Source organism: Anomaloglossus baeobatrachus, chromosome 1 (assembly GCF_048569485.1).
Source record: "Anomaloglossus baeobatrachus isolate aAnoBae1 chromosome 1, aAnoBae1.hap1, whole genome shotgun sequence".
Classification (NCBI taxonomy): Eukaryota; Metazoa; Chordata; class Amphibia; order Anura; family Aromobatidae; genus Anomaloglossus; species Anomaloglossus baeobatrachus.
Window position 1 is genome coordinate 513,805,708 of NC_134353.1, and position 24,293 is coordinate 513,830,000.

The 24,293-nt window shown below is 51.3% G+C and overlaps 1 protein-coding gene across 3 annotated transcripts in view; it reads right to left on the minus strand.

Annotated features, from left to right (window-relative positions):
• TRMT10B (tRNA methyltransferase 10B) overlaps window positions 1-21,509 on the minus strand; it is a 48,790-nt gene extending 27,281 nt beyond the window's left edge. The window contains exons 1-4 of one of the 3 annotated variants that reach the window (XM_075316141.1): window positions 21,469-21,497; window positions 19,506-19,558; window positions 14,921-15,156; window positions 11,595-11,709 (exon numbers count right to left, since the gene is read on the minus strand). In XM_075316141.1, coding sequence (XP_075172256.1) covers window positions 11,595-11,709; window positions 14,921-15,124 — 319 coding nt within the window. In that variant the 5' untranslated portion in view covers window positions 15,125-15,156; window positions 19,506-19,558; window positions 21,469-21,497. Of the gene's footprint in view, window positions 1-11,594; window positions 11,710-14,920; window positions 15,157-19,505; window positions 19,559-21,449 lie in introns of all 3 variants that reach the window. The other 2 variants (XM_075316137.1, XM_075316145.1) reach the window with 2 other exon arrangements.
• Between the last annotated feature and the right edge of the window lie 2,784 nt (window positions 21,510-24,293).

The window sequence follows — 24,293 nt, forward strand, 5'->3', positions numbered from 1 at the left end:
CGTGGCAGCCAGGTGTCGCAAAAGCAGGAGAGCCTGCCACCGACCGAGGATGCGGATTGAGAAGGCCGAAAGTCATGAGGAAGCCGCTTTGGTAGCGGCACCTCCGGTGGTCTTTTTAGGACGTGACTTAGACCGCCATGAATCAGAGTTCCTTTGATCTTTCTGAGGCCTTTTGGACGAGGAGAATTGGGACCTGCCCGCGCCCCGAAAGGACCGAAACCTCGACTGCCCCCTCCTCTGTTGGGGTATGTTCGGTTTGGGCTGGGGTAAGGAAGTATCCTTTCCCTTGGATTGTTTGATGATTTCATCCAAACGCTCGCCAAACAATCGGTCGCCAGAAATTGGCAAACTGGTTAAGCGCTTTTTGGAAGCAGAATCTGCCTTCCATTCCCGTAGCCACAAGGCCCTGCGGAGTACCACCGAATTGGCGGATGCAACCGCCGTACGGCTCGCAGAGTCCAGGACAGCATTAATAGCGTAAGACGCAAATGCCGACGTCAGAGAGGTTATGGACGCCACCTGCGGCGCGGACGTGCGTGTGGCTGCGTCAATTTTCGCTTGACCTGCTGAGATAGCTTGTAGCGCCCATACGGCTGCGAATGCTGGGGCAAAAGAAGCGCCGATAGCTTCATAGATGGATTTCAACCAGAGCGCCATCTGTCTGTCAGTGGCATCCTTGAGCGAAGCCCCATCTTCCACTGCAAGTATGGATCTAGCCGCCAGTCTGGAGATTGGAGGATCCACCTTGGGACACTGAGTCCAACCTTTGACCACGTCAGGGGGAAAAGGATAACGTGTATCCTTAAGGCGCTTAGAAAAACGCTTATCTGGACAAGCATGGTGATTCTGGACTGCCTCTCTGAAATCAGAGTGGTCCAGAAACATACTCGGTGTACGCTTGGGAAACCTGAAACGGAATTTCTCCTGCTGAGAAGCTGACTCCTCCACCGGAGGAGCTGAGGGAGAAATATCCAACATTTGATTGATGGACGCAATAAGATCATTCACTATGGCGTCCCCGTCAGGAGTATCAAGATTGAGAGCGGCCTCAGGAGCAGAATCCTGATCAGCTGTCTCCGCTTCATCAACCAGAGATTCCCCCCGCTGAGACCCTGAACAATATGATGATGTCGAGGGAATCTCCCAGCGAGCTCGCTTAGTCGGTCTGGGGCTGGGGTCTGTGTCAGAGCCCTCAGCCTGGGATCTATGAGACACCCCGGGGGGACATTGTTGGTCCAACTGAGGGGGGCCAGGGAGCAATGATTCAACAGTGTCTCTGTGCTGAGATACCGGTCTGGACTGCAAGGCTTCTAGTATCTTAGCCATAGTCTCAGAGAGTTTATCTGTAAAGACTGCAAACTCCGTCCCCATCACCTGGACAGTGTCAGCAGGTGGTTCCCCCTGGGCCCCCCTTAGCAGAGGCTCCGGCTGAGTAAGTGCCGCAGGGGCCGAGCAGTGCACACAATGTGGGTCAGTGGAACCTGCCGGTAGCGGTGTCGTACATGCGGTGCAGGCAGCATAGTAAGCCTGTGTTTTGGCACCCCTGCCTTTTGTGGGCGCCATGCTATTGTCTTCCCTGAGCAACACAATAGGGTATATAGCCAGAAATCAACTGTGCACCATACAGTGTAAAGTATATACCATAAACATATAATTTATAAATACACTTCTGCACTATGGGGCTAGCACCACAGGTGCTGCTTACCACCCGCTTAAAGCGGTTGTGAGGCCACCAGAATCCCTGCCTGGGTCTCCCAGAATTTGTCCCCCTCTGCAGCGTCCGAGGAGCTGACAGGAATGGCTGCCGGCGTCCTGAGGAGAGGAGGGAGCCGTGGGCGTGACCCAGAAAGTGCGGGAACTGGTGCCCCACTGTGCACAGTGAGAGGGGTGGAGTATGCCAAGTATGCCCCAGCCCTCATTGCTGCTCGTCTTGTACAGCGTTCCGCCCTTCCCCTGCCTGTCAGGGCTGGGGGTGGGAGGAAAAGAGACTAGGCCGCAAAAGCCGGGGACTCGAGTAATAAGCGCGGCCGCCGTATAAGCGCGGCCGGCGCGGAAGTCCCCGGCGCACTACAAGTCCCAGCCGCGCCGCAGAGTTAATCATGGCAGCGGCGGTCAGCGCGGTAGTCCCCCTACACAAACACACTCAGCGACGCTGAGTGTGTAATGGCACATTTAACCCGGTCAGCGCCGCTGTCCCTGGTGCACTAGCACACCCAGCAATGCTGGAGTGTTGCTGTACGCGGTCCCCACGGGGACACAGAGTACCTCCATGTAGCAGGGCCATGTCCCTGAACGATACTCGGCTCCTATCCAGCAGAGTCCTCTGGAGCTGTGGATGGAGCATGGCCTCAGTGCCTGGAGACCGATTAGGATCCCACTTCACCCAGAGCCCTAAGGGGGATGGGGAAGGAAAACAGCATGTGGGCTCCAGCCTCCGTACCCGCAATGGATACCTCAACCTTAACAACACCGCCGACAAGAGTGGGGTGAGAAGGGAGCATGCTGGGGGCCCTATATGGGCCCACTTTTCTTCCATCCGACATAGTCAGCAGCTACTGCTGACTAATCTATGGAGCTGTGCGTGCATGTCTGCCTCCTTCGCACAAAGCATAAAAACTGAGGAGCCCGTGGGAGCACGGGGGGTGTATAGGCAGAAGGGGAGGGGCTTTACACTTTTAGTGTAATACTTTGTGCGGCCTCCGGAGGCATAGCCTATACACCCAATTGGCTGGGTCTCCCAATGGAGCGACAAAGAAATACACAATATTGGAAGGGGTGAAGATAAAAGATACATCCCTTTAAATTATATAAAGCTGGACTCCGAAATTTAAATTCCTACCTCCTGGTCAATTGAGTGGTATGGAAAGGAGTATTGTGCCATATAAAACGTGGCTCTGATTGAAAATATCCATTAAAAACTCTTAATATACAGAAATTAAGGGATCAGATTCAAACGCATTGTGCTCACCAGTCTTAATTAAGGGACCAGTAGAGTAAGAAGGACCTAATTCATTAAAGGGAACCTGTCACCACTATGTTGGCGTATAAGCTGCGGCCACCACCACCGGGCTCTTATATACAGCATTCTAACATGTTGTATATAAGAGCCGAGGCCGGGGGTATAACAGAAAAAACACTTTATAATACTTACCTAAAGGTCGCGCGGTTGGCCATATGGGCGTCTCCATTGTCCGGTGCCGGCGCCGCCTCTTTTGTCCATCTTTGATCTCCTTCTTCTCTAGCCGCTGTGCATGACGGGTCCGACATCATACACACTTACCGGCATGCAGGTCCTGAGCAGGCGCGCTTTGATCTGCCCTGAGTAGGGCAGATCAAAGTATTGTAGTGCGCCTGCGCAGAACCGGCGAGTGTGTATGACGTAGCCGCCTCATGCACACAGGCTTCAGAAAGAGGACGAAGCTGGCCGAAAGAGAAGGCGCCGGCACTGGACAACAGAGACGCCCATAAGGCCACCGTGTGACCATTAGGTAAGTATTATAAAGTGTTTTTTTATGTTATACCCCGGCTCTTATATACAGCATGTTAGAATGTTCTATATAAGAGGCCACTGGTGGCCGCAGCTTATATGCCAAAAAAGTGGTGACAGGTTCCCTTTAAGGGGTGCAACTTAAGTGATGTGCACCTCCGCTCAAAACATTACTCCGGCTAGGGACTGTAGAATATTTCTGGTGTAAATTATGCCACTAAGTGGAGTAACTTTTGATGAATTCGCAGGGTGGGCTTCACTCAGCCCTGTCTCAACTTTGACCACTGCACAGGAGTGGTGTAAAAAATAAAAAGTCACATTTGTCCAAAATTTCAATATCTTTTACACCAGAATTCTATTGTGGATACATTGATGACTTTGCTCTAAATCTTCCGTATTTTTCGCTTTATAAGACGCACTTTTGTTCCCCCAAATTTTGGGGAAAGTAGGGGGTGCGTCTTATAAGCCGAATATACGGGGGGAAGTATATATATATATATATATATATATATATATATATATATATATATATATATATATATATATATATATATATATATATATATATGTACACTGCAGGGTCCAGGGGAGGTGGGGGCAGCAGCTCTGGAGCGCAGGGGAACGCTGCGGGCTGCAGCCTTTGATCTCCTGCTCCCGCTCATATAATATGCACAGCCGCTGTCCATCTCCAATGGTGCTGAAATTGCACGCAGTGATGGGCTGGGGCAGCGGTGCATATTATAGGAGCCTGCGTCCCAGTGTGATCGCACATGCCCCCCCGTGTTAGATTTGGCCCCCAGGCTGCTGCTCATTCTAAAATAAAAAAGCTTTACTTACCCCCTCCAGCGTTTCTCCCCGTGTCCCTGCTTCCACTGTGATCAGGCAGGCAGAGATCTGTCTGCTGTGCCGATCACATGACCGCACTGAGAACCAGGAAGTGGAGGAAGAGAAGCACGGAGGGAGACAGGAGGGAGATAAACGCTGGAGGAGGTAAGGAAAGAGGGTTTTATTTTACTATGGGCAGCAGCCTGGGGGCGATATCTAACACAGGGGGACTTGTGCGATCTATAGGGGCCATGGGCAGCACTATGGGGGCGATATCTAACACAGGGGGACTTGTGCGATCTATATAGGGGCCATGGGCAGCACTATGGGGGCGATATCTAACACAGGGGGACTTGTGTGATCTATATAGGGGCCATGGGCAGCACTATGGGGGCGATATCTAACACAGAGGGACTTGTGCGATCTATATAGGGGCCATGGGCAGCACCATGGGGGCGTTATCTAACACAGGGGAACGTGTGCAATCCATAGGGGACCATAGGCAGCACAGGGGAATGTATGCAATCCATAGGGGGCCATAGGCAGCACAGGGGAACGTGTGCAATCCATAGGGGACCATAGGCAGCACAGGGGAATGTATGCAATCCATAGAGGGCCATAGGCAGCACAGGGGAATGTATGCAATCCATAGGGGACCATAGGCAGCACAGGGGAATGTGTGTAATCCATAGGGGGCCATAGGCAGCACAGGGGAATGTATGCAATCCATAGGGGGCCATAGGCAGCACAGGGGAATGTATGCAATCCATAGGGGGCCATGGGCAGCACAGGGGAATGTATGCAATCCATAGGGGGCCATAGGCTGCACAGGGGAACGTGTGCCATCACAAGGGGGCTATATTCAATATAAGGGGGCCATATCCAGATTAAGGGGGCTAATTTTAGGATGGGGGGCTATGAGGGACATATACCCTATATGATTTGTTAGAGGGACACTGGCATTATAAGATGGACCCCATTTAACATTAAAAAAAAATTCTCTTTTCCTTCACCAAATTTGGGTGTGTGTCTTATAATCAGGTGCGTCTTATAAAGCGAAAAAAAGAGAATTTTGTTTACTTACCGTAAATTCTTTTTCTTATAGTTCCGTATTGGGAGACCCAGACCATGGGTGTTTAGCTTCTGCCTCCGGAGGACACACAAAGTACTACACTTAAAAGTGTAGCTCCTCCCTCTGAGCTTATACACCCCCTGGTGAGCAGACCCAGCCAGTTTAGTGCAAAATCTGAAGGAGAATAGCCACCCACAAGTAGAACAGAGCAAGAGCCGGAACAACCGGAGACTGTCCATGACAACAGCCGGTGAGAACACGCGGAACAAGAAAATTGCCAACAGGCAACAGGGAGGGTGCTGGGTCTCCCAATACGGAACTATAAGAAAAAGAATTTACGGTAAGTAAACAATATTCTGTTTTTCTTTATCGTTCCTTTGGGAGACCCAGACCATGGGACGTTCCAAAGCAGTCCCTGGGTGGGAAAGAAACAGTATAAACTAAGAAGTAGGCAGAACCTAACTTCACAAATGGGCGACAGCCGCTTGAAGGATGCGTCTGCCCAAGCTCGTATCTGCCGAAGCATGAGCATGCACTTGGTAGTGCTTCGAAAAGGTATGCACGCTAGTCCAAGTGGCAGCCTGACAGACTTGTTGAGTCGTAGCCTGGTGCCTAAAAGCCCAAGAGGCACCGACAGCTCTGGTCGAATGTGCCTTGATCCCCGGCGGGGGAGGCACCTGAGTACTCTAGTAGGCGTCCGAAATGGTCGATCTAATCCAACGAGCTAAGGTCGGCTTAGAAGCAGAGAGGCCCTTGCGCCGACCTGTGGTCAGCACAAAAAGAGAAGCGCACTGCCTAAGTGCAGTGGTGCGAGACACATAGATCCGGAGAGCACGCACCAGATCCAGAGTATGCAGCGCTTTTTCAAAGCGATGAACAGGAGCCGGACAAAAGGAAGGTAGGGTAATGTCCCGGTTAAGGTGGAAAGGAGAGACCACCTTAGGAAGAAAGTCCGGAGTCGGACGGAGAACCACCTTCCGAAGAGAGCGCAGCCAAATCAGAGACTCTCCTGAGGGAAGTTATGGCCACCAGAAAGGCCACTTTCTGTGAAAGACGATACAAGGAAACCTCCCTAAGAGGCTCAAAGGGGGGTTTCTGCAAAACCGTGAGAACCAAATTAAGGTCCCAGGGATCCAAGGGCCGCCGGTAGGGCGGAATGATGTGAGACGCGCCCTGCATGAAGGTGCGGACCTGAGCCAGCCGAGCGAGACGTCGCTGGAACAGGACTGACAGAGCTGAGACTTGTCCCTTGAGAGAGTTGAGGGACTGTCCTAGCTGCAGACCGGACTGTAGAAAAGAAAGAAGGGTCGGCAAGGAGAAAGGACAAGGAGGATGGTCGGTAGAGCGACACCAGGACAGGAAAATTCTCCAAGTCCTGTGATAGATCTTAGCGGAGGAAGACTTACGGGCCCGAGTCATAGTGGAGATGACTTCAGGAGGAATACCAGAAGCCGTCAAAATCCAGGACTCAAGAGCCACGCCGTCAATTTGAGAGCCGCAGAATTCGGGCGGAAAAACGGACCTTGCGAGAGAAGGTCTGGACGGTCCGGGAGACGCCACGGCATCTCTACGGACAGATGGAGCAGGTCTGGATACCAAGCTCACCTGGGCCAGTCCGGTGCAATGAGGATGACTCGACGGCCCTCCATTCTGATCTTGCGCAGGACTCTGGGCAAGAGAGCTAGAGGGGGAAACACGTAGAACAGACGAAACTGGGACCAGTTTTGAACCAGAGCGTCTGCGGCGAATGCCTGAGGATCGTGGGAGCGAGCCATGTAAACAGGAACCTTGTTGTTGTGACGGGATGCCATTAGGTCCACGTCCGGAGTGCCCCATTTGCGGCAGATTGACTGAAACATTGCCGAGCGCAGGGACCACTCGCCACCATCCACGGTTTGACGGCTGAGATAATCTGCCTCCCAGTTTTCCATGCCTGGGATGTGGACTGCGGATATGGTGGACCCCGAGTCCTCCACCCATTGAAGGATGCGTTGTACCTCCAACATTGCCAGGCGGCTGCGTGTCCCGCCTTGGTGATTGATGTAGGCAACCGCTGTCGCGTTGTCTGACTGGACTCGAATGTGCCTGCCCGCCTACAGGTGGTGAAAAGCTAGGAGAGCGAGAAGCACAGCTCGGGTTTCCAGCACATAGATTGAAAGGGCTGACTCGGATGGAGTCCAAGTGCCCTGCGCTCTGTGGTGGAGACATACCGCTCCCCAGCCGGATAGACTGGCATCCGTAGTGAGGATCACCCAGGACAGGGCCAGGAAGGAGCGCTCCTGGGACAGAGAGAGGGGCCGAAGCCACCACTGAAGAGAGCTCCTGGTCTGTGGCGACAGAGCCACTAACCTGTGCAAGGAGGAAGGCCGCTTGTCCCAACAGCGGAGAATGTCCAGCTGCAAGGGGCGCAGATGGAACTGGGCAAATGGGACAGCTTCCATTGACGCCACCATTTGACCCAGCACCTGCATCAGACGCCTGAGGGAAGAACAGCGGGGCCTCAGCAGAGAGCGCACTGCCAGTTGGAGGGACTGCTGTTTGACTAAGGGCAACTTCACAAGTGCCGGCAAAGTCTCGAACTGCATCCCTAGGTACGTGAGACTCTGGGTCGGAGTCAGAGTGGATTTGGGCAGATTGACCAGCCACCCGAATTGGGCTAGAGTGGCGAGAGTGAGCGAGACACTCCGCTGACAGTCTGCGGTGGATGAAGCCTTGACTAGAAGGTCGTCCAGGTAAGGAATCACTGCCAACCCCTGTAGGTGCAGAACCGCAATCACTGCTGCCATGACCTTGGTGAATACCCGAGGGGCTGTGGCCAACCCGAATGGGAGAGCCACAAATTGGAAATGATCTTCTCTGATTGCAAAACGTAGCCAACGCTGGTGTTGAAACTGCAATTGGCACATGCAGATAGGCATCTCTGATGTCGATGGACGCTAGGAAATCCCCTTGGGTCATTGAGGCAATGACTGATCGCAGAGACTCCATGCGAAAGTGCCGCACCTGAACATGCTTGTTGAGAAGCTTGAGATCCATGATAGGTCGGAATGTACCGTCCTTTTTGGGGACTAGGAAGAGATTTGAGTAGAAACCTCTGAACCGTTCCCGGGCGGGAACTGGTACAAACACTCCGTTGGCCTGCAAGGATGCCACGGCCTGTGAGAAGGCGGCGGCCTTGGAGCAGGGGGGAGTTGAGAGAAAAAATCTGTTTGGCGGGCTGGAAGAGAATTCTATCCTGTAGCCGTGAGAGATGATATCTCTCACTCACTGATCGTAGACTTGTTGAAACCAAGCGTCGCCAAAGTGGGAGAGCCTGCCACCGACTAAGGACGTTGCTGGAGCGGGCAGAGAGTCACGAGGAGGCTACCTTAGTGGCAGAACCTCCTGCGGTCTTCTGTGGACGCGCTTTTGAGCGCCAGTTGGATTTCTGGTCCTTAGCTGAGTTAGCGGACGAGGCGGAGGGCTTAGAGGACGACCAGTTGGAGGAACGAAAGGAGCGAAACCCCGACTGAATCCTACCCTGGGCAGGTTTCCTGGTCTTGGTTTGTGGCATGGAAGTACTCTTCCCACCAGTAGCTTCCTTAATAATTTCATCCAGCTGTTCTCCGAACAGCCGGGACCCAGCAAAAGGGAGCCCAGCAAGGTACTTCTTTGAAGAAGCATCTGCCTTCCACTCTCTAAGCCATAAGACCCTGCGGATAGCGAGGGAATTAGCCGAAGCCACCGCAGTGCGGTGAGAAGCCTCCAGCATGGCAGACATGGCATAGGATGAAAAAGCTGAAGCTTGGGAAGTCAAGGCAACCATTTCGGGCATAGATTCCCTGGTGAGGGAATGCATCTCCTCCAGAGAAGCAGAGATGGCTTTGAGAGCCCACACTGCTGCAAAAGTCGGGGAAAAGGAGGCCCCCGCCGCTTCATATACGGATTTGGCCAGAAGGTCAATCTGGCGGTCAGTGGAATCCTTAAGGGAGGTGCCATCAGCCACCGACACAACGGTCCGGGCTGAGAGCCTAGACACCGGGGGGGTCTACCTTTGGGGACTGAGCCCACTCCTTGACCACCTCAGGTGGAAAGGGAAAACGGTCATCAGAACCACGCTTTGGGAAGCGTTTGTCAGGACAGGCCCTGGGCTTGGACACAGCGGCCTGAAAACTGGAGTGGTTAAAGAACACACTCTTTACTCTCTTAGGCGAGGTAAACTGGTGCTTTTCTGCCAAAGAGGGTTGCTCCTCTGATACTGGCGGATTGAGATCCAGTACAGAGTTAATGGAAGCAATCAAGTCACTAAAATCTGAGTCACTTTCGGACAGATCAATGGGGTACATGGAGTTAGCCTCCGAACCCCCTGTAAAGGCATCCTTCTCATCCTGCGAGTCCGCTCTTGAATCAGAGCCGCGGGAGGAGGAGGGAGAGGGAACCCTACGTCTCTTCTCAGGAGGACGGGGTCTGGGACCTGAGGATGAATCCTCTGTGAGCTCCGGTCCTGAGAGAGACCTAGCAGCAGAGGCACCCTGTGAGGGGGGCTGATGCAGATTCAGCAAAGTCCTGGACAGAAGTCCCATGGACTCAGCAAAAGACTGGGAGATAGACCTAGAAAAGGATTCTACCCAAGCCAGGGGTTCAGCCACAGGAGCAGGAGCAGCCTGAGAGACCACTGGGGGGGGAGACTCCAGGCTGTGGCACCGCCAAGGTAGAGCAGGCATCACAATGTGGATAGGTGCTTGGTTCAGGCAGCAGGAGCTTACATGCAGCGCATACAGAGTAAAGCTTTGGAGCCTTGCTCCTCGTGTGAGACATGCTGCTGAACTGGGGGCTCTGCCAGAGAATGAACCCCAGAGAGTATATCAGAGGTCCACAACCAGAACCGATTGTGGCTTACCAGACCGCTGTGCTGTGCAGAGCGGTATTGTGTGCCCTCCAGATCCCGAAGCCCGGACCCCCAAACACAGCACCTCAGCAGGGATGCAGAACTCAGACCAGAGCTGAGTGAACGCTGAGAAAATGGCCGCCGGAGTGAAGAGAGGGGGCGGGACTTGCATGAAGAGCGGGATCTGGAGGGCCATAGAGACCTACAGGGGAGGAGACACGCACAGCAGTGGGGAGTGTCCCTCCCTTGTGCAGAACGGCCGCCGGGAGGAGCCGCGCTGTCCCTCTGCATGAGTGACATCTGAGGGCAGTGAAAACGAAACTAGGCCTCCGGCGAAGCCGGGGCCTAAATTTGAGCGGCGAGGCCGACGAGCAGGCACCATCGGCGCGGTTCTTGGGCGATAGCTAGAGAACCTGCCGGAAATGTCAGTAAATACAACAAGCACACTCTCCCCAAACAATACAGCACAGGGACCCCCAAATATAAACGCCTCAGGTACTTAGCTGCTGAGACGCAGGGCCAGGTCCCTGGGGATGAGTGCTCCGGTCCAGCAGGGTCCTGAAGGGCTGCGGATGGAGACCGGTCTCCTGCCAGGCATGGAGACCGTGCTGGCTCCCACTTCAAGCCAGAGCCCAGGAGGGATGGTGAAGGAGCACGGCATGTAAGGCTCCAGCCTTGGAAATCAACCTTACAACACCGCCGACACAGTGGGGTGAGAAGGGACATGCCGGGGGTCCAGACGTGGAACTGCAGTTCTTCAAACTCATTCCAAAAGGAAAAAATCATATGAGAATGCATGTGTGGATGTATGCCTCCTGAACACAAAGCGATAAACTGGCTGGGTCTGCTCACCAGGGGGTGTATAAGCTCAGAGGGAGGAGCTACACTTTTAAGTGTAGTACTTTGTGTGTCCTCCGGAGGCAGAAGCTAAACACCCATGGTCTGGGTCTCCCAAAGGAACGATAAAGAAATACGGTAATTTCCCCACGTATTCACTCAACAATGCATCATGTATGTAAATGGGGAACAGATTTTACGAGCTGTAATTGACGCATTTTGACCCAGTGGTCTTAATCGTAATAGTAATGATTAACACGTTAGTCTAAATGCATCACTGGGGTTTCAGCCATCTTGCCATTACGATGTTTTAATGGATTCTGAATAAAGTGGCTGAATTTTACCGGATATACCAGCTTCCTTTTTTTCGACCAGAAATATAAACTCAAGTCTAAATGGCGACGCAAATGATGCTAAAAAATTAAAAATGGAAAAAAATTCTAAAAACATGACAGTGACCTTCATATTTCCAAAAAGACAATCAAAAAAGATCATATTCACGTTACCTCCACTGGCGTCCCCAGGCTGCTTGGCTTTCCTTCTCTCTTTTTCTAGCCTTCTTTTACTTTTTTTGGCAGCAACTATTTTTTCCCAGTGTCTCTGTTTTCTCATTACATTTCTCTGAAGGGGTTGCAAAAAACGAGATTATCAAGTATATGTAAAGGCCACGTCTCACTAAGCGACATCGCTAGCGACACCGCTGCTGAGTCACGGTCTTGCTAGCGATGTCACTGTGTGTGACATCCAGCAACGACCTGGCCCCTGCTGTGAGGTCGCCGGTCGTTGCTGAATGTCCTGGACCATTTTTTGGTCGTTGCTCTCGTGCTGTGAAGCACACATCGCTGTGTGTGACAGCGATAGAGCAACGATATGAATGTACAGGGAGCAGGGAGCTGCGAATGCTGGTAACCAAGGTACACATCGGGTAACCAAGAAAAGCGCTTTGCTTGGTTACCCGATATTTACCTTGGTTATCAGCGTGCGCAGCTTCTAGAAGCCAGCTCCCTGCTCCCTGCACATGTAGCCAAGGTACACATCGGGTAACTATAAGCAAAGCGCTTTGCTTAGTAACCCGATGTGTACTACGGTTACCAAGCACAGCGTCGTTACACGCGTCGCTGGTGGCTGATCTCTGATCGCTGTGGAGATCTGCCTGATTGACAGCTCACAAGCGACTATGTAGCGATGCTCCAGCGATCCCTGCCAGGTCAGATCGCTGGTGGGATCCCTGGAGCGTCGTTAAGTGTGACGGTACCTTAAGTAACCGCAATAGTCCTGTATTAACAACTCAACTTAAAATAACAGGTACCAATTATTGAGGCTACATCTTACACGTTTTAGATAAAGCAGAGGAGTATTAAAGGACCTCATTGGAACAATGAAAAGGCAACAACTTCAAAAGACATAAAAATACCAAAAAAACAGGAAGTCTTTATATTTGCCTGTATGTGTATATACATCCCTAAGTCGAAAATTGACACAAAGAAGCACTGGAGTAATGAAAAATGTAATTTATTAACTGTATAAAAAAGTGCAAGGGATGTGATGTACATAAATGTAAATAGACAGGACATCTGACAAAAAGGGTGAAAGAATCCTCACATAGGGCCACATGCAAAGCACATAAAGCTGCTCAAATGCTAAAAAATAACATTGCTGTATAGTAATCCCACAAATGAGGGGAGGGGAAAATATCAAAAGAAAAACACCCCAAAAAAGAGTCAATCTGAACAAAGTCAGAGACCTGGATAAAAACACCCAGTACACAAAGGGTGTCAGATACCCAACAGAAGTTGTGTAGGGGAGCTCACCGGTAGTATTAAAGCCGCATGTGGACGTACATGGGGACAAGTCCAAACACGCGTTTCGTGTACTTCTTCAGGGGACCGTTTTACAATTTCTTGAAACCATGTATAACAATATAGGCATGTAAAGACTTAAAGGGGTGTTCCCAGCAGGGACATTAATGGCATTACACCGAGATTATGGTGCAATCAGCAATTTTTGAAGCTCCTTTAGAAATCAATGGAGAGGGTTAGATGGGTCAAACATGACATCCTACCATACATACCATAAATGTTGAAAATGGGAAACACTTCTAAGGACATATACATCTTGACACCCATTTTAATATTGTTTCAACGTAGAGCATCCATACGATTTGGGCAAAGATAAAACCTGCAGTCCTAGCAGCCGATTAATCAAAGCTGGAAAAAGTAGCACATTTTTTGCTGAAGGTTATGCAAACAATGTGCAACTTGGCATCCGCTTTCTGAATCAGCTCACACAAAAATAAACAGGACAGGGGCATGGATATGCTCGCACGTCAAATTCCTCAAAAATGCTGGCGTTTGGTATGTCACTGACTGGAGAAGTATTTATGGCACGGTGCATGATGGTGCACGCCACAGATGAGAAACGCCAAATGTATTAAGTGGCGAGCCCCTATAAATTTGGTGTCATGTACTCCATCTAGACCGTACCAGTCTTGATGAGTCGACTTCAGTCTTTCATTTTCCTTCTATTTTTGTCACCTCTGAATATCCTTCTAAACTGCAGTGGTTAGTACATACCTCATTACACAGGTATTTTTATCTTTCTATCCCCTTCATTCCCTCACTGTAATCCTGCAAGCAGGTTATAACAAGATTCCCAGGAGACTGTCAACATGCAGTGCACGGCTTGTGTGTGGGCTTACATACAGTGCCTTGTAAAAGTATTCGGCCCCCTTGAATTTTTAAAACTTTTCCCACATTTCAGGCTTCAAACATAAAGATACAAATTTTATGTTATGGTGAAGAATCAACAAGTGGGACACAATTGTGAAGGTGAATGATATTTATTGCTTATTTTAAACTTCTATAAAAAATAAATAACTGAAAATTGGGGCGTGCAATATTATTCATCCCCTTTAAGTTAATACTTTGTAGCGCCACCTTTTGCTGTGATTACAGCTGCAAGTCGCTTGCGGTATGTGTATCAGTTCTGCACATCGAGAGACTGAAATTCTTGCCCATTCTTCCTTTGTAAACAGCTGGAGCTGAGTGAGGTTGGATGGAGAGCGTTTGTGAACAGCAGTTTTCAGGTAAGCTGTGTTCATCGTTCCCGGGGTGTCACACAGAGCGATGTGTGCTGCCCCGGGTACGATGAACAACCGGCGCAAAGAAAAATAAATGACTTTTTAAAAATGAGCGACGTGTCAACGATACACGATTTGCGAACGTTCTGCGTTGCTCGTAGGTATCACACGGGACGTCGTAAATGATGCCGGATGTGCGTCATGAAAACCGTGACCCCGACGACATATCGCACGATAGATCATCTCGTGTGATGCCCGCATTAGGCTATGTGCCCACAGGACTCTGTACCCGTGGATTTTGCCGTGGAAAACCTGCGGATTTATCTGGATTTTCTAGATAAATCTGCAGGTTTTAGCAAGTACAGACACTCCCCATGTTATCCTAAGGGACATGGAGAGTGTCTGAGTCCATGCTGCGGTATGTGCGGCTGCGGAACATGCTGCGGATGTCCCGCTGCCGCACGTAACTGCATGTCAATTATTCCTACGGAAATCCGGCCTCTACTCTATGGAGATAGAGGCTGGGACTTCCACAGGTAAGTAGCACGAATGTCTGTAGGTTTTCCACAGATATTTCGCTCTAATCCGGCAGCAATGGATAGCTGTGGATTCCAGGGAGCTGCTGCGGGAAACCTGCGGACATACCTGCAGATATATCCGCAGGTACAGAGTCCCGTGGGTTCACACAGCCTTAGACTTAAAAGCTATTGATAAATCTGCCCCAATGATCTGCCATGGGCACAGCACACTTACCGAGCAGCAAGCGTCCTGATCCTGGGTGTTTAATTCAGATTCATTAATACGTAAATCAATATGAATTAAAGTGAGATGATCTAGTAAAGAGTTGATGTCTTCACGTGTCTCGTTCCCTCTGTCTGCCCCATTACGGGTGTCTTCAACTTCTCCTTGATAATCGACCGTCTTAGAGCGCATATTGTTTTCAGCAAACTTCAACATGGCCACCTCTATTGGTCCTTTCTCAGTAGAAACTGATAAAATAAGACAGTAAAGGGTTAGGCTATTTCATATAAAGAACAGAGGAATAGAAATAATATAACAAAATGGACCTGATGCTAATGAAAGGAGGAGCACACATAATTTTCCGGTCTCTGGTTTTCATTTGAAGTTACTTTAGAACAGAAAACAAACGTTCTACATGCTGCACATTTCCTCTGTTCTACAGTGGTAGCACAACACATGTGGATGCTGCAGCCAATCACAGGTCACAGCGGGGATCTGAACAGTTGACATCACCAATACAATCAGTGATTAGTGGTAGCACTTGTGTTGATAAGATACTACATGTATTTATATCCCCCAATGAACGATAGAGAAAGTACTGCGACCACGACGAGGAAGTGTCATCATGTACTGTACCACACAGCAAGCTTTGGCTGTGTAATAGGTGTTGTGGCTTAAGCTGTTGTGTAGTTCTAGCATTATTTTATATTTTGCACCATTAAGGCTGCTTTCACACATCCGGATTGTGCTGAGCGGCACAATCCGGCTCAAAAACCTATGCAACGGATGCGGCGAAAAAAACGGATCCATTGCATAAGTTTTTCCATGCGGCCCGTCCGGTTTTTCACGGATGCGGCTTGATACTGAGCATGAGCAGTACAAAAAACCGCACCCTGTGGCCGGATGCGGTTTTTGCCGCAGGACGCCGCATCCGGCGTCCATAGGCTTACATTGTGAATCGTGCCACATCGCGCGATGCGTTTTTTTTTTTACGCGCCAAAAAACTTGCCAGGCAACGTTCCATCCAGCCGCCGCATGGGCTAAATATGCCGCATCCGGCAAAACTGGACACATTGCAAGTCCATGCGGCACAATACGGCGCTAATGCAAGTCTATGCGGGAAAAAACGCAACCGGCGGCAAAAAAAAACGTTTGCGTTTTTTCTGCAGAGCGCCGTATTGTGCCGCACGGCAACAACCGGATGTGTGAAAGCAGCCTAAAGGGAGCCTGTCAGGTCCCCTATGCCCTCTAAACTAGCAGCAGGCACATCGTGGACCAAAATTTCCTGCCTTACCAACCCTGTATAATGTTATTGTCAAAAACAATGTTTCACATAATTATTTATAAGGTTAATTTTCCCTATACTAATTAGGGCTGTGACTAGTCGCAGGGGCGTTGATTACCCCAACTAGTCGGCCCTCTTTCAGTGTTATCACACCCCTGTGGGCATGGTAACATGCTTTATAAAGGCAGCACGCAGCTATGTTTCACTCAGCACTGAGCTTCTCTGATGTTGGGTGTATAAGTCCCGGCTTCAGAGAGGTGTAGTGCGAGTAGAGGGGCGTGATAACACATAGAGAGGACAGACTAGTCGGCTGAATCAACGCCCCTGCAGCTAGTTACAGCCCTAATTAGCATAGGGAAAAGGAACCCTAGAAATCCTTTTTTTTTTTTTTAAACATTGATTTTAGTAAGTAACATTATACAGAGCTGGTTAGGCAGGGAATTTTGGCATACACATGGGAATGCGGCTAGGTTATAGGGCACAGAGGACCTGACAGGTTCCCTTTAAAGGCTGGTTGTAAAAACTTCTTAGTGTTGTACATCTTCTGAGTTTGTGCACAATACTACTCCGTTACTAGAGATGAGCAGATCAGGATCCAGCCCAGGTCAGTGGTATCCTACAGATAGACAGGAGGTCTGCACATCTCTCAGGCTGCTTTCACACATCCGTTCTTTGCCCTCAGGCACAATCCGGTTTGTGCCTGATGTAACGGATCCGTCGCAGATTGTGTAAGAACTGATGCGACGGATCCAGCAAAAAACGGATTCGTTTTTTTTTTTTCTTTTTCATGCCAAGAGAGAGAGAGAGAGATCCCATCATCACCGCACACACTGGCACTACCGCCCCCATCATCCCTGCAGGCACTACCGCCCCCATCATCCCCGCAGGCACTACCACCCCCATCATCCCCGCAGGCACTACCGCCCCCATCATCCCCGCAGGCACTACCGCCCCCATCATCCCCGCAGGCACTACTGCCCCCATCATCCCCGCAGGCACTACCGCCCCCATCATCCCCGCAGGCACTACTGCCCCCATCATCACCGCACACACTGGCACTACCGCCCCCATCATCCCTGCAGGCACTACCGCCCCCATCATCCCCGCAGGCACTACCACCCCCATCATCCCCGCAGGCACTACCGCCCCCATCATCCCCGCAGGCACTACTGCCCCCATCATCCCCGCAGGCACTACCGCCCCCATCATCCCCGCAGGCATTATCACCCCCATCATCCCCGCACACACCGGCACTACCGCCCCCATCATCCCCGCAGGCACTACCGCCCCCATCATCCTCGCAGGCACTATCACCCCCATCATCCCCACAGACACTATCACCTCCATCATCCCCACAGGCACTATCACCCCCATCATCCCCGCAGGTATTATCACCCCCATCATCCCCGCACACACCGGCACTACCGCCCCCATCATCACCGCACACACACCGACACTACTGCCCCCATCATCCCCGCAGGCACTATCACCCCCATCATCACCGCACACACACCGACACTACCGCCCCCATCATCACCGCACACACACCGGCACTACCGCCCCCATCATCCCCGCAGGCACTACCGCCTCCATCATCCTCGCAGGCACTACCGCCCCCATCATCCTCGCAGGCACTATCACCCCCATCATCCCCACAGGCACTATCACCCCCATCATCCCCACAGGCACTATCACCTCCATCATCCCCACAGGCACTATCACCCCCATCATCCCTGCAGGTATTATCACCCCCATCATCCCCGCACACACACCGGCACTACCACCCCCATCATCACCGCACACACACCGGCACTACCGCCCCCATCATCACCGCACACACACCGGCACTACCGCCCCCCCATCATCCCCACAGGCACTACCACCCCCATCATACCCGCACACACACCGGCACTACCGCCCCCATCATCCCCGCAGGCACTTCACCCCCATCATCACCGCACACACACAGGCACTACCGCCCCCATCATCACGGCACACACACCGGCACTACCACCCCCATCATCACCACACACACACCTGCACTACCGCCCCAATCACCGCACACACCCCGACACTACCGCCCCCGTCATCACCGCACACACGCAGGCACTACCACCCCTATTATCACCACACACACCCCGGCACTACCTGAGTGACGTCCCCACTGATATCGCGATTCACTTCACTTGCTGTTTGGAGCTCACAGGAGCGGCGGTATTCTACAGCCGCTCCTGTCAGCTTCCGATGCAGCAGAGCTGAAAGTGTTGTGGGACCTCGTGTGGATTACGCCAGACCTGGAGAGGTATTTGGGGGTTAATAAAGTGGTAAATTAGGGTGTTTTTTGTCATTTATTTCAAATAAAGGGTTTTTCGGTGTTTTGTGTTTATCTACTTTTACTATAGGTTAATCATGGGGGGTGTCTCATAGACTCCTGTCCTGTCATGGGCTGCCATTAACTCCTTATTACCTTGATTGCCACCGCATCAGGGCAATTCGGGATGAGCCGGGTAGAGTCCCGGGACTGTCGCATCTAATGAATGCAGCAATTCCGGGCGGCTGCTGGCTGATATTTTTAGGCTGGGGGGCTCCCCATAACGTGGAGCTCCCCATACTGAGAATACCAGCCTTCAGCCGTGTGGCTTTATCTTGGCTGGCATCAAAATTGGAGGGGGACCGCAAGTCGTTTTTTTATTTATTTATTTTACTGCACTATATAGACCTACCGGCGGCTGTGATTGGTTGCAGTGAGACAGCTGTCACTTAGCGTGGGGGCGTGTCTGACTGCAACCAATCATAGGCGCCGGTGGGCGGAGGAAGCAGGGAATACAAGATGGAATAATGAGTGGCCGGCATTTTCAAAAGCTGGAGAAGCTGCCAGAGCAGTGTCGCGCCCGTGATTGATGAGTATAAAGGAGGGAGGGAGAGACCGACCAACCGACAGAGAGAGAGAGACTATTTACACAACGTCTGGGCATGCCCAGAAACAAAAAGCGGACACCGTTTCCGGCATATGACGGATGACGACAAATCCGGCATCCATAGGCTTCCATTATAAAAAAATTAAAAAAAAAAAGCCGTACAGCTTCGGATTCAGCATGATCCGTTTTTTCGCCAGAGACAAAAAACGTTCTCTTCAACGTTCCAACAAGCAAATTTTGCCGGATCAGGCGAAAGCCGGATGGAACGCAAGGTCATCTGGCGCTAATAGAAGTCTACGGAGGAAAAAACGCATCTGGCGGCAATAGACGCCGGATCCGTTTTTTGCCGGATTGTGCCTGATGGCAAAAAACTGATGTGTGAAAGTAGGCTTACCTTCTGGCTTTCCTGGAGTGGCCTTTGATGTGCTGGGTTTGGTGCAACGTCACCTGTGGGACATAAACAAATGACGTCACGCCAACCCTGGGAAATCAAAAGCCACTCCTGGGACGCTGGAAGGTGAGAGATTCGCAAGCTCCTGTCTAGCTGTAGGGTACCAGTGACCTGGACCCAAGTCTGGAGACTCGATCCGCACACCCTATCCATTACCATTAACCCCTTCACGACCTTGGACGGATCTATCCGTCCAGGATCGTGTCCCTTTAAGCCCCGCCCCCTGCCGCGGGCAGGCGGCGTGGATCGGCACACATATCAGCTGTTTTCAACAGCTGACATGTGTGCCTGCTAGCCGCGGGTGGAATCGCTTCCACCCGCGGCCATTAACCCCTTAAATCTTGCTGCCAAATTCTGGCAGCAAGATTTAAACGCGCGCGGTCATGTTTCTTACTTACCGCCGCCCCCAGCGGAAGTCACGTGTGTTACCACGTGACTATCGGTGGTTGCCATCGTAGCACAGGGTCATGTGATGACGCCTGCTGCTATGATCTTTCACTTTCGTTTTCCCCTCGGCCGAGAGCAGAGGGAAAACCAAAGTGAGTGTATCTGCTGTTTACAGCTGTATAGCTGTGATCAGCAGATAGATCAGAGCGATCGGATTGCTGATCGCTATAGCCCCCTAGGGGGACTAATAAAATAAAAAAAAAAAAGTAAAAAAGAAAAGTTTTAAAAAAAAAAAAAAAAAACCTAAAAGTTCAAATCACCCCCCTTCCCCCCATTGAAAATTAAAGGGTTAAAAATAAATAAATATACACATATTTGGTATCGCCGCGTTCAGAAATGCCCGATCAAAATATAAAATCAATTAATCTGATTGGTAAACGGCGTAGTGGCAAAAAAATTCCAAACGCCAAAATTACGTTTTTTGGTCGCCGCAAGTTTTACGCAAAATGCAATAACAGGCGATCACAACGTAGCATCTGCGCAAAAATGGTACCATTATAAATGTCAGCTCAAGACACAAAAAATAAGCCGTCACTGAGCCATAGATCCCAAAAAATAAGAACGCTACGTGTTTTGGAAAATGGCGCAAAACGTGCGCCACTTTTATTGGACAAACTTGTGAAATTTTTTTAACCCCTTAGATACAAGTAAACCTATACATGTTTGGTGTCTACAAACTCGCACCGACCTGAGGCATCACATAGATACATCAGTTTTATCATATAGTGAACACAGTGAATAAAATATCCCAAAGACTATTGTGCGATCACACTTTTTTTGCAGTTTTTCCACACTTGGAATTTTTTTGCTGTTTTCCAGTACAATATATGGTAAAACTTATGGTTTCATTTAAAAGTACAACTTGTCCCGCAAAAAACAAGCCCTCATATGGCAAGATTGACGGAATAATAAAAAGGTTACGGCTCTTGGAAGAAAAGGAGCAAAAATCAAAAACGCAAAAACGGAAAGTGCCCGGGGGCTGAAGGGGTTAATGATGATAATACTGGCCAAACTCGCCAATATGGATGGGCTTAGCTGACAGTATTGTGTATTGGGGCCCAGACTACTGACTGTCAGGGTAGAGGGTGATTGGGCATGTCCGATCTCAGCCTGCAGATAGCCATGCTCTCCAGGAGACAAGCCGACGACCCGTCCATAGAACAGAGGAGCGCTCCTGTACGGGAGAGACGGCCGGGCCTCAGCCCTCAGTGTGTGGACAGCTGGAGGCTCTAGTCTGTATAACACAGGGACAGTCATTAGCACTTTGTGTTGTGGCTCAGTGGCCACCATGAAGCAGCAGGGTGATTGCTTTAGCAGATAGAAACCCTCTGGAATTCCTTCCTGCAGAATGTCTGTATGAGGCATAAGATCAGGCTCTGTACAGACTGCCCGGTCCAGCCTCCGCATTATAAACCGCAGCCATGCTCCCACGTGACCCACCATATAGCGCGCTACTCACAGATCGCAGCTGCACCACACGCGCGTCGCCCTCCTGACGTCATCAAAAGAACCCGGAAGTATTGGGAGGAGTCCTCGTTAGTCACGTGCAGCCTGGCGGAGGGAGGGCTGAGATCCCGCAGTGTCAGTGTGGCGCTGCGGTTGCGTCTAGAATGGAGTTGAATTTTTGTGATCCTCATTTTATCAACTCCACTCTAGACCGTTCAGTGCTGAGGTGACTAGAATGGAGTTGTTTGAGGCCCTCACTGCAGACGCTTTTTTTTTCGAGTCCCTCCTTTTAGCAACTCCACACTAGATGGCTCTGTACTGAGGTGACTAGAATGGAGGTGATCTTTTGAGGATCTCTCTCCCTCAAAAAATCAACTCCAGTCTAGACAGCTCCTCATAGAAACCACTAGAATGGAGTTGATTTTTTGAGGTCCTCATATATATATGTGTGTGTGTATATATATATATATATATATATATATATATATATATATATTATACACTAGAAGGTGGCCCGATTCTACGCATCGGGTATTCTAGAATTTACGTATTGTGTAGTTAATGTATGATTTTTGTTATATATGTTGTGTGTAGTTAGCAAGTGTTTGTGTAGGGGCTGGACATGTTCTGGGTGTTGTCTGGGTGTAGCGGGGGGTGAGAGCGGTGTTGTTTGTGTGTTGCGTTGTGTGTCGTTATTTGTGGAGCGCTGTGTGTCTGTATCGTTGTGTATGTGTGTTGCGCGGTTTGTGTGGGGGTGTGTGTGTGTGTTTTGGGGGAGGTATGTTTTGTGCAATGTGTGTGTTGTGCGGTATGTGCGTATATTTGTGTGTGCCGCGGTGTTTGTGTGTTGGGTGTTGTGTGTGTCTGCGGCGTTGTCTGTGGGTGTCTGTGTAGGGCAGTGTTTGTGGTTCCCAGTGTGGGTGTGTGTTGTGCAGTGCATGTGTGGCAGTGTGTGTGTGTGTTTTGGGGGGAGGTGTGCACCCCCCATCGTGCTCCATCCCCCATGCTGCGCACCCCCCATCGTGCTTCATCCCCCATGCTGCGCACCCCCCATCGTGCTCCATCCCCACTCCCCATTGTGCTCCATCCTCCATGCTGCGCATTCCCCATCGTGCTCCATCCCCCATGCTGCGCATTCCCCATCGTGCTCCATCCCCCATGCTGCGCATTCCCCATCGTGCTCCATCCCCCATGCTGCGCACTCCCCATCGTGCTCCATCCCCCATGCTGCGCACTCCCCATCGTGCTCCATCCCCCATGCTACGCACTACCCATCGTGCTCCATCCCCCATGCTACGCACTACCCATCGTGCTCCATCCCCCATGCTGCGCACTCCCCATCGTGCTCCATCCCCCATGCTGCGCACCCCCCATCGTGCTCCATCCCCCATGCTGCGCACACCCCATCGTGCTCCATCCCCCATGCTGCGCACTCCCTATCGTGCTCCATCCCCCATGCTGCGCACTCCCCATCGTGCTCCATCCCCCATGCTGCGCACTCCCAAACGTGCTCCATCCCCCATGCTGTGCACTCCCCATCGTGCTCCATCCCCCATGCTGCGCACCCCCCATCGTGCTCCATCCCCCATGCTGCGCACCCCCCATCGTGCTCCATCCCCCATGCTGCGCACCCCCCATCGTGCTCCATCCCCCATGCTGCACACTCCCCATCGTGCTCCATCCCCCATGCTGCGCACTCCCCATCGTGCTCCACCCCCCATGCTGTGCACCCCCCATCGTGCTCCATCCCCCATGCTGTGCTCCACAGTCACACATCAGACAGTAAACACGCACACATCTGATCGCATACACTCACACACACACCCCACTTCTCCATGTGCCCACCGGTGGGCGTTCCCAGCAGCTGTGCTGCACGCCGTGCTCCTCTGCCGACACTCACAGATCCGATCGCATACACTCACACACACACACACTCGATCGCATACACACACACACACACACACACATCCGATCGCATACACTCACGCACACACACTGACGATATCGCACATACGCGCTGACACACTCACAACATCCGGAGATACCACATGCTTCCGGCTATGTGATCCTCCGGCAGGTCCTGGAAGATCACTGCACAGTATCGCCGCCGAGAAGCAAGCGATATCACGGGATGTTGTGAGTATGTGGATGCGATCTGAGGTGTGTGTGAGAGTGAGTGTGATCTGATGTGTGTGTGTGTGTGTGATGTGTGTGTGTTCCGCCGCTGCAGGACGTGGATGCGATCTGATGTGCGTGTGAGTGTGCGTCTGAGTGTGCGTCTGAGTGTGAGTCTGAGTGTGCGTGTGAGTCTGAGTGTGCGTGTGAGTCTGAGTGTGCGTGTGAGTCTGAGTGTGCGTGTGAGTGTGCGTGTGAGTGTGCATGTGAGTGTGCATGAGAGTGTGCATGAGAGTGTGCATGTGAGTGTGTGTGCGTGCGAGTGTGTGTGTGCGTGCGAGTCTGAGTGTGCGAGTCTGAGTGTGCGAGTCTGAGTGTGCGAGTCTGAGTGTGCGAGTCTGAGTGTGTGAGTCTGAGTGTATGAGTCTGAGTGTGTGTGAAAGTGTGAGTCTGAGTGTGTGTGAAAGTGTGTGAGTCTGAGTGTCTGTTCTTATGTGTGTGTGTGTTCCGCCGCTGCAGGACCTTGATGCGCTCACCTCGGGGCGAGAAGCCATTCCGTGTGGGGGGCGGAGCCTGGGTGAGCGGCCAATCCGTGCGGGGGGGGCGGACCCAAGGCGAGCGGCCAATCCGTGCGGGGGGAGGGGCCAAGGCGAGGCGAGTGGCCAATCCGTGCGGGGGGGGCGGGGCCATGGCGAGCCCAGCGGCCAATCAGCTTTGTGTCAT